We start from the raw sequence: 10,809 nt of genomic DNA on the forward strand, positions 1-10,809 counted from the left end.
AATGAGTTACTGTGAAAAGTAACTATTTAGTTATTTAAAAAAAAAATTAAAAAAAATTGCTCAAGTCCCATGCCCCATATACTCAAAATCGGTTGATCAACTTGACAGTTTCCATTCACATCACCGAACTCTGCTAAGCAATGTGGTCTAGAGCGTTTCATTATATATTCCCTCCCCGCTGTATGTATATTTCTCTCCCACCCACCCACCCCCTCCCTCCCCATCATATGTATATACTCTGTCAGGATCTAGGGGTAACAGTACTGTATATTTGAATACCGCTTATGTCACAAATGTATCAGTACTAAATACCTATATGTCCCTATGCCATAAATGTCATGTATGTTGTGTATGTCATAAATGTCTATATGAATTGAAAATGGGGGACCCTGATGGAAACAAGACAAACGTCTTTCTCAGGTCTGCATCCCCTTAACAATTGTATGTATTGAGCCGTACTGTATTGTACCCATTCTGCAATCTGTTAAATAAAGTTTTCATTCATTCATCCATTCATTAATTCATTCATAACCATCTTGCAGCGTTGTTTAAGATATCAATCAAAGCATTGCAACGTTAGAATAGTTAGGATATCAATTGTGCATGAAAGGACTATATTTATATTGTTTGATTAGTATTATGAGATTCCCTGGCAGATTTCGTACAGTCAAAATCCATTGATCTTGAGTTTCAGTGAACACATTGCACTCACCGTCACCAGTCTGCGGTGGTCGAGATGTAACGTTAGTCCAGTTGACTCCAGCAGCCCTTCAAACATGTTCTTTATCTCGTTTCCATGTTGTATATTAATTATCTCTCCAAGTAGTTGCTAAATGGTTTGTTAGTTCGTTATTATTACTGCGTTCTTATTATGTAGATTCATAGCGAGCGTCCTCTTGTTGTTTACTGTAGAGAGCGTCTATTTCTTTCAGAACGTCAGTGGCCAATCAGAAGTGCGAAAACCAGAATGAGGCTACGGAAAGAAATAATAATAATAATAATAATAATAATAATAATAATAATACTTCGTCTTATAGCACCTTTCAGTCTACAGTAAACAAAACAAACGCAGGCGAAATAAGGACGCTCGCTATGAATCTACATAAAAAGAACGCAGTAACGAACTAACAAACCATTCAGTAACGTAAGTAGCGTTACTGAATTTCAAAAGTAATGCGTTAGAGTACTAGGCGCATATATGTCCTGATGAATTGAAAATGGGGGACCCTGATGTAAACAAGACGAAAGTCTTTCTCTGGTCTGCATCCCCTTAACAATTGTGTGTATTGAGCTGTACTGTATTGTACCCATTCTGCAATCTGTTAATAACGTTTTCAATCAATCAATCAATCAGCAGAGCGAGACGCGATTGCCAGTAATGCTATATAACCTTACTATCATGCACTTGTCCTAATAAACTAACCTACACTGTAGCACTCAACACTTTAATGAACATTGTTACTCAGCTGATAGAGTTGTACCCTTCCTGATGACTTGTTGTACAGAACTTGTAAGTCGCTTTGGATAAAAGCGTCAGCTAAATGACTAAATGTAAATGTAAATGTAATTAAAGAGCCCAGGACGCCTATCGCAAAGAGTAGGGGGTTCCCCGACGTTTCTGGACAAATGCCCAATCAGGTCTCTGACATCAAGGCCACCTAATCATCCCTTCCCCTTAATTGGCTGATATCAATCCCTGTCTCCTGAGCCGTTCAGACATTGTGTAGTGTGATGTGTGCCTGGTGCCAGTGTATGGCAGCCATTGAGCCTGTGTAGCCCAAGGTTGGGTGCTACCAGTGGTGGTGAAGGAGGCAATATTCCACCCTACATTGTGGGGAGCGCTTTGAGTGTCTAGAAATGCGCTATATAAATGTAATGAATGAATGATCATGACTATTAGACGTTACCGATTCTAATCAACTGTAGTGGTACTGTGCGTATTCCTTCCAATCAACTAAGACGATAAAGCTAGATATACACAGAATGGATTTGAGTTTTAGCATAAAGATATCACATGGCCTAAACAGAGAGACAAACTCCTGTCGTCTCTCGGTGCCCGTCCTCCCTGAGGACAGGGCTGTTTGTGTGTGCATGAATAGCGTTGGCAATTAAGCCTGTGGTATGTCTGTGTTACAATCCCAGTCAAGTCAAGGGGAAGGGGGGGGGGGGGGGTAACTAACATAAAAGATGACTGTGTTGTAACCTGGGATAAATTAACCAATGGGAGAATAAACCAATACCAGACTACAAATGTGCAGTGGAGAGAAAAAAGGGAGGTTATAGTGTGCAACTAATAATGTTTACAGTACATATACAAAAACAAATCTATGTATACTATTTACAAGGACAGGTGACCAATGTAATGGTGGTTATTAGAGACACACGACCAAGAGGGGGGGGGGGGGGGTTCTTGAATGATAGAATAGTTTAGAATAGATGATCTAATTATGCAAGAAAATATGCAAGAAAAGCTAAGGTCAACTAAAAACCGACTTCTGACTACCTCCTCTAACTACCCAAAGTAAACCCTACTCCTAACTGCCTACTCTAATACCCCAAGTAAAACCTACTCCTGACTACCTACTCTAATATCCAAAGTAAAAACCTACTCCTGTCCTGACTACCTACTCTAATACCCCAAGTAAAACCTACTCCTGAGTCCTGACTACCTACTCTAATACCCCAAGTAAAAACCTACTCCTGTCCTGACTACCTACTCTAATACCCCAAGTAAAAACCTACTCCTGTCCTGACTACCTACTCTAATACCCCAAGTAAAACCTACTCCTGTCCTGACTACCTACTCTAATATCCAAAGTAAAAACCTACTCCTGTCCTGACTACCTACTCTAATACCCCAAGTAAAACCTACTCCTGACTACCTACTCTAATACCCCAAGTAAAACCTACTCCTGTCCTGACTACCTACTCTAATATCCAAAGTAAAACCTACTCCTGTCCTGACTACCTACTCTAATACCCCAAGTAAAACCTACTCCTGTCCTGACTACCTACTCTAATACCCCAAGTAAAACCTACTCCTGACTACCTACTCTAATATCCAAAGTAAAACCTACTCCTGTCCTGACTACCTACTCTAATACCCAAAGTAAAACCTACTCCTGTCCTGACTACCTACTCTAATACCCCAAGTAAAACCTACTCCTGTCCTGACTACCTACTCTAATACCCAAAGTAAAAACCTACTCCTGTCCTGACTACCTACTCTAATACCCCAAGTAAAACCTACTCCTGACTACCTACTCTAATATCCAAAGTAAAAACCTACTCCTGTCCTGACTACCTACTCTAATACCCCAAGTAAAACCTACTCCTGTCCTGACTACGTACTCTAATACCCCAAGTAAAACCTACTCCTGACTACCTACTCTAATACCCCAAGTAAAACCTACTCCTGTCCTGACTACCTACTCTAATACCCCAAGTAAAACCTACTCCTGTCCTGACTACGTACTCTAATACCCCAAGTAAAACCTACTCCTGACTACCTACTCTAATATCCAAAGTAAATCATACAAGGTGTGGTATCACTCCGGCCTAGTGTGTCTAGACAAGATATTTACTGTGTGTCACGAAATGTACCTGCTCCAAATCCCTAAACATATACCTACAAAGTTGGAAGATGTGACAGTCTGTGTAGAGAGAGAGAGAGAGAGAGAGAGGGGGGGGGGGGGGGGGAACGAGAGCGAGAGAGCAACTGCTTCGCTCCTCCCAGGAGAGAGAAGATGGTTTATCTTCTCATTACAGGTAGAATAAAATGGAGTGAATGGGTGAGAGACAATCAGATAAGAGGAAACCATGACCTGTTGCCTACCTTGGTAGCCAAGCGCTACCTGTTGCTAACGCTGTGTGTGTGTGTGTGTGTGTGTGTGTGTGTGTGTGTGTGTGTGTGTGTGTGTGTGTGTGTGTGTGTGTGTGTGTGTGTGTGTGTGTGTGTGTGTGTGTGTGTGTGTGTGTGTGTGTGTGTGTGTGTGTGTGTGTGTGTGTGTGTGTGTGTGTGTGTGTGTGTGTGTGTGTGTGTGTGTGTGTGTGTCTCTGCATGTGCTCCCTCCTGTGTGCAGATAAAGAACGCAGCGGCCAACGTGCTGAGGGAGACCTGGCTCATCTACAAACACACCAAGCTGCAGAAGAAGATCGACCACTCCAGAGTCCGCAAGCACCAGAGGAAGTTCCTGCAGGCCATCCACCAGTAAGTTCACACACACACACTCATATCAAGTTCAAGTTTCAAGTTTCTTTATTAGTTGTCAAACAAAAGTATAGCCCCTTTCGTGACTGCTGATGCATGCCTTGCTTTGAATACAGCAGTCACTGGCTCGAGCTAACTAGCCATGGGAACATTCACTCTGAAGCACTGGTTATTGATCACAGAGAAATGTCAAAGGTACTCACAGTTGCACGAGGGTTTCACACACAAAACCGGGGTGGTTTGAAAGCTCGGCGTTGCTAATAAACATTTAAAATATTTTTTATAAACTGGTCAACACTGCTCAAAACGGCATTATTTCCGGCGTTGGCTGCCTGGTGTGCCTGCGCTGTGATCACAGCGCATGCGCATCATGCACCCAACGCCGGAAATAATGCAGTGTTGATCAGTTTATAAAAATATTTAAAATGTTTATTAGCAACGCCGAGCTTTCAAACCACCCCGGTTTTGTGTGTGAAACCCTCGTGCAACTGTGAGTACCTTTGACATTTCTCTGTGATAAATTTAGAACGAACAGTTCGTAAATAACCAGTGCTTCAGAGTGAATGTTCCCATGGCTAGTTAACTCGAGCCAGTGACTGCTGTATTCAAAGCAAGGCGTGCATCAGCAGTCACGAAAGGGGTAACAAAAGTACAGAATACTTTTATGTAAAATGCTTCTTTCTGTTTTGCTCCAGAGATTGTGCTAGATAAAAATAGATAAGTATAAAATAAGTATAATAAGTATAAAATAGAAGTCACGTACGTAGACAAAAGTGTTCAATATATACATATATACAATATACAATGCAGAGTAGAACGGTAACTGAGTTACAATATACAGTACAATGCAGAAATGGGATGAGGTACAATTTAGGTACAATTTACAGTAAGATGTAATGAGGTATGAGTTGTAGTGCAAATTCTTTACCAATAAATATAAAGTGTGTTAAGTGTCTAAAGTGGGTAAAGTGGGTTGAGTTGTTTGTTTGAAGTGAGTGTGTGCGTGTGGATGTGTGTGCTGTAAGTGTATTTGATGGTTTGTTACATAGTGTTATTGTTCATTTAGCATCCTGATGGCCTGGGGATAGAAGCTTCTTCTGAGTCTCTCTGTGTTTGCCATGAGACTCCGGTATCGCTTGCCTGACCGCAGCAGTTCAAACGTGTCATCTCAGTGTTGACCCGATGCGGCCTCTGAGATCATCCCTCTATCCACCCACAGGTTGTCTGAATCAACACTAGCAATCAAATCAAGCATATAAATCCCTAGGCGGCGCGTGCACACACACACACACACACACACACACACACACACACACACACACACACACACATGCAAACACATACGGAACCGCGTTTTGGGGATTCGCCAGTCATTGTTAACTTGGTGCACCAGATGGTTTGCCAGCTGCCTCGCAAAGGTAAAGTCATTGTGTGTGAGAAAGACATAGTTGCCTGATAATCAGCTGAGCGGTATGTTGTGTTGTTATTGTAATACAATAATATTCACTAGAATAAAGGATAGAACAATATGTGTCCACACAGAGCCATTCCCATGGCTGTCAACACTGCCTTGGTGACTAGCTTGCCTCTGCGTTGTTATTGTTGTTGTTGTTATTGTTGTTGAATTATTGTATATGTATCTTACGAATAGGGTCGAAAATAGTAAATGGTGCATTTATATAACGCGTTTATCCAAAGCGCTTTACAATTTTGTTCCTCACATTCACCCATTCACTCACACATTCACACACAGACGGCGGAAGCAACCATGCAAGGTGCCAACCTGCTCATTGGGAGCAATTAGGGGTTAAATGTCTTGCTCAAGGACACTTCGACACACCACCCGGGAGGAGCAAGAATCGAACCGGGAACCTTTACAATTATCAGATGACCGCTCTACCTCCTGAGCCACTGTCGCCCGCTCAAACTCAATCCAAGTCAACTTAAATTTTTTCAGCAAAGTGCATATCTGTGTTCCATGTGTTACGTAATGGTTGCACGTCTCAAAGAGCTTCACTGGCCCACAGTACAATGGAACAACACTTGACCCCCTTGACCCGAAAGTGAAGACAAGGAAAAACTCCCACACAAAACTTTCATAAGAAAGAAGAAATGGAAGAAATCTTAGAAATCTTAGGAGGGCAATTGACTTCAAAGAGAGAGCGACCCCCAGGTCCAGATACAATCAAATCCAATGGCAAATAGGTCCAATCCACTCAAAACAGAATTCACATATTATTTTATCGCTTGGGGCAATTCAAGCGCGTGGCTGCATGCGTGTGTGCGAGAGGATGGCCCATTTAACCAATGCACATTGATTACCTCAATGTGCAACAGGTGCGCAGTCACACCTGCTCCCAGGTCTGATTATCTTGACCCGGGGCAGGTGTGGCTGCTTAAACCAGCCGCTCCCACATCACAATAAAGATGGAAAAGGCTCTCTTGAGGCTTTTGTCAAAATAAAGTCCTACTGTATATCTGCTCTACTGACTGAGTTGAATGAGTGAATGAGAGATTTTGAATGAGGACATGGAAACAATCAAGAACTGATTTAAGGGGAAGGAGATATGAGTATATTTACAGTATTACAGTTCTGTTCAGGTTAGCATTGCAATTCATTTTTTCATTCATTTTTCTTTTTTTTTCTTTTGAGCTTTTGTTTTGTTTCTTGCTGGTTTCATACATTCACATTTAGGTTCTACCTTTATTTATTTATAGCTGATGCAATAGCAGTCAGCTAGCGATCCCAGGGTTTACACACAACAGAACAAAAAGAAAAAGCTAGAAAATACAAATAGTGTTAAGTAAACAGAAAAATACGAATGAAACCTTGAGGCTGATAACTCTACTGTGGAATCATGGGAATAATTGTATACTGTTGTATTATTATCTTTTTGACTAGCCTGTTCAGCTAGAGGGGAGCCTTTTGGGTGAACATGTTCTATCATTTCACCATCACCGGCATTACACTACAACAATGCAGTGGGTTTGGTGCAGCCTGTGCCGTCAAATTCAGAGAAAGACAACGGCTGAGATCAAGCTTGAATAGACAAGGTGCCCGCTACTGCACATAGTCGCTGCCTAGACCCTGAGGGATTAGCTAGTTGGACTGACCTCTGTGTATTTACTGGGTTTCATCTCTCTCTCTCTCTCTCTCTCTCTCTCTCTCTCTCTCTCTCTCTCTCTCTCCTCTCTCTCTTCTCTCTCTCTCTCTCTTCTCTCTCTCTCTCTCTCTCTCCTCTCTCTCTCTCTCTCTCTCTCTCTCTCTCTCTCTCTCTCTCTCTCTCTCTCTCTCTCTCTCTCTCTCTCTCTCTCTCTGTGTAGACTACGTAGTGTGAAGATGGAGCAGAGGAAGCTCAGTGATCAGGCCAACACACTAGTAGATCTCTCTAAGGTAAGACAGTGCACATGTGCCCGCACACATACACACCAGACACATGCACACCACACACCATAATAATATTGGTGTATAATTCAGAGCATTTTCTTTCTGTCTCCTCAGAGTGCCAGGTGGGTGGGGTTAGTTACATAGGGACAATACAATGAGAGTCAGAACGTTTACATTATATATATATATATATATATATATATATATATATATATATATATATATCTATATCATAAGTCAATGTAGTATCCTTTAGTGATCTCTGACATCTGAATTGTCTCGATTCAGTAAACACCACCCACCTGGTACTACTAGTACACCTGGCAGGATAAAATAAATGCTATAAATTATTTGCAAATACTATTTGACCACACACACACACACACACACACACACACACACACACACACACACACACACACACACACACACACACTATGCGCTACACATAAATACCAAGCAATAGAATGCAGCCTTCAGTTTCAGTTTACATTTTATTTGAACAGGGACAACACACATTAATGAACATAAATGTAAATGTGTTAGCCAAAGCAAATTTTCGACTGTTGTCCCTGGGTCTGGTGTTAAAAAGCAGCAAAAAAAATTAAGCATAACATATATGGCATACAGTTAATTAAGAACAGGTTAAAAACACATCATGCAAAATATACACAGCAGACATGTACAGACAATGTACAAACAATAATACTACATATTAGGTACATACATGACTGACACATAGTACCCGATACGCTGTCACCGAGTCATGGTCCCCTGAGAGCAATCTCCCCAACATCTCTCAGCATTCCGCCGTTTCCATGCTGACCTGCCTGTTGTTTCTGTGGCGTTGTGTCTCCTAGCAACCAGAACAAGTGTTAAAACAGGGATGACGGAGTGAGACAGCGAGGAGGAATGGAGAGGATAGGAGGGGAAGGGAGGGGAGAGCTGGTGTGGGTGTCTCTGAGTGAGAATGTGTGTTGCCACGCGTGTGTCACAGTGTGCACCCCGCGTACATGCGTGTTGGAAAGAGAGACGGATAGAGAGATTAGAAAGAGGGCTATGGGGAGAGAGAGAAAGACAGAGAGGGTGTGTGTTGTTTGTTTGCGTCTCTCTGTTTGGATCGTCGCCTTTTGCCCCACATATCTTTTCCAATTATTCCTTCTTCTCAATCGGCTATTCGTGAGTTTACCATGGTTACGGCAGCTAGGTCTTTCTAGCCTGCCCCCCCCCCCCCCCCCCCCCCTCTCCTCTCTCTCTTTCTCATGTTCCGTCTTTCCTCACGATGTGATAACGCCCACATAGAGGGTTCCCTTTTCTACACTCCTCTCCAGACTCTACGTGTTCTCCCGTTTCCTCACTGTCTTCCTAATCTCTCCGTCCTCATCTCTCCATCCTCATCTCTCCATCCTCATCCCTCCATCCTCCCCTCCATTTTTATATCCAACCTAACAATATCTTATATTTTACAACCTGAATATCTCCCTCTCTTCGTGAGAGAACTTCCTGGAAGGGAAGGGAACAATAACACTCCCTATCGATAACAACATTGACAATAACACTCCTATTTATGTTATTTTGGATGTCCCTCCTCTCCCGAAAATGTGTGAGTTGACTCACCCTCTCCCCCCCCCCCCCCCGACCCCCCAACCCCCCAACCCCCCCCATCTCCCCCCAAAGATGCAGAGCGTGATGTACGAACTAATGTCGGAGCTCAACGATCGCAGTGAGGACCTGGAGCGCCAGATGCTGTCCCTGGAGCAGAGGGTGGAGCAGCTCACCGCCGGCTTCACCGCCCTCCCCGCCCACCTGTCGGCCACCCTCAGCACCCAGCACGCTGCCCTGGTCCACCTGCTTCGAGAGAGAGACACCAGGGACAGCAGGGGAGGAGGAGGAGGAGGCGGGGGTGCCATGGTCGCCTTGTCCCCGTCCCAGGCGCCCACTCCGACCTCGGTGACCCCGGCCCAGGTCTCGGCTCCCTCGGCCCTGTCCCTACCTCCCCCCGCCTTGACACTGGAGTCCCTGCCGCCCGGCCAGCCGCTGAGCCCGGCGGGAAGCCTGGAGACGAGCCCCAGCCCCAACACCTGCACCTCCAGCTGCTAAAGGTCGCGGCACAAGGAGGGACCGGGACGGGACGGACACAGAATGGAAATGGAGAGGAAGAGGAGGAGGAGGAGGAGGGTTGCACTAGCATGTCTATCCTAAGACTCGTATAGAGAGGAGGGAGTGGGGGGGGGGGGGGAAGCAAAATATATACGTGAAGAGTCTGGTTCCGAAATGATATATATCTACCATTTGAAAAATGTGCCACCCTTAGCAACCTCAGCAAATTATTCCTGGCATGAAAGTCAAACTTATTATGGGATATTGTCGAAGTCATCTTAAGACCTTGAATACAAAACCTTTAAGGATGGAATCATCTGTGTTTTTGAAGTAGTGAATAATGGATTTTTATGCAGCAGCACTTTTTCAAAGTGGATATATAGCGCATTGGAATCCAAACACCCATCTCACACACGTCAAGGGGGTCGTAGGGGGTCTCTGAGAAGGACAGAAAACGTGACAGAAGGCAGGCAAAATAGGAGGAGAAGGGGAGAGCGGATGCGAGGGGGAGGAATGGCGGCAAGAGGAGGAGAAAGGAGTCTGAAAGGGTGAAGGAGGAGATAATAACAAGGAATAATTACATGAACTCAGTGCTAATGGAATCCACTGTAATTATAGGAAAATGTCTCTTATTCGGTCTCTCTCTCTCTCTCTCTCTCTCTCTCTCTCTCTGTCTGTCTGTCTGTCTGTGTCTTTCTCTCTCTTTGTCCTCTCTCCTTTCTTGCTCTCTCTCTCCCTCCATCAGGAATTAATGACCATGACTTTTTATCATTATGATGTATTTTCTATCTGAATGCTAATTGTGCGTTAACGAGCATCCCTTTAACAGAAGGTTCAATCAATACGACCACGATACAAACTAGTGGCATGCACGCACGCATACATGCACACACACACGCGCGCGCGCGCGCGCACACGCACACAAATGTGATCAGCATTGACGCTATATAAATGAACACCACACAATCACAAAGCAGGCCCACCTAATTTACACCCACACAAAGAAATCAATGCACTGGTCCACTGAAAAAAATAAATGCTGTAGCCTAAACTGCCAAGCACACAATGCACTACAGTCAGTTTGAAAAGAGCACTGCCATGCAAGACACCA

At 43.8% G+C, this 10,809-nt stretch overlaps 1 protein-coding gene across 1 annotated transcript in view; it reads left to right on the top strand.

The window, feature by feature from the left end:
• Positions 1-9,698, top strand: part of kcnn3 (potassium intermediate/small conductance calcium-activated channel, subfamily N, member 3) — a gene marked incomplete at both ends in the record, with an annotated part of 203,396 nt that extends 193,698 nt beyond the window's left edge. The window contains 3 exon segments of the mRNA XM_084336731.1: positions 4,083-4,210; positions 7,535-7,604; positions 9,276-9,698. Of these exon segments, the coding sequence (XP_084192857.1) occupies positions 4,083-4,210; positions 7,535-7,604; positions 9,276-9,698 (621 nt within the window).
• Between the last annotated feature and the right edge of the window lie 1,111 nt (positions 9,699-10,809).

This window comes from Notolepis coatsorum (assembly GCF_963971535.1).
Source record: "Notolepis coatsorum genome assembly, chromosome: 19".
NCBI lineage: Eukaryota > Metazoa > Chordata > Actinopteri > Aulopiformes > Paralepididae > Notolepis > Notolepis coatsorum.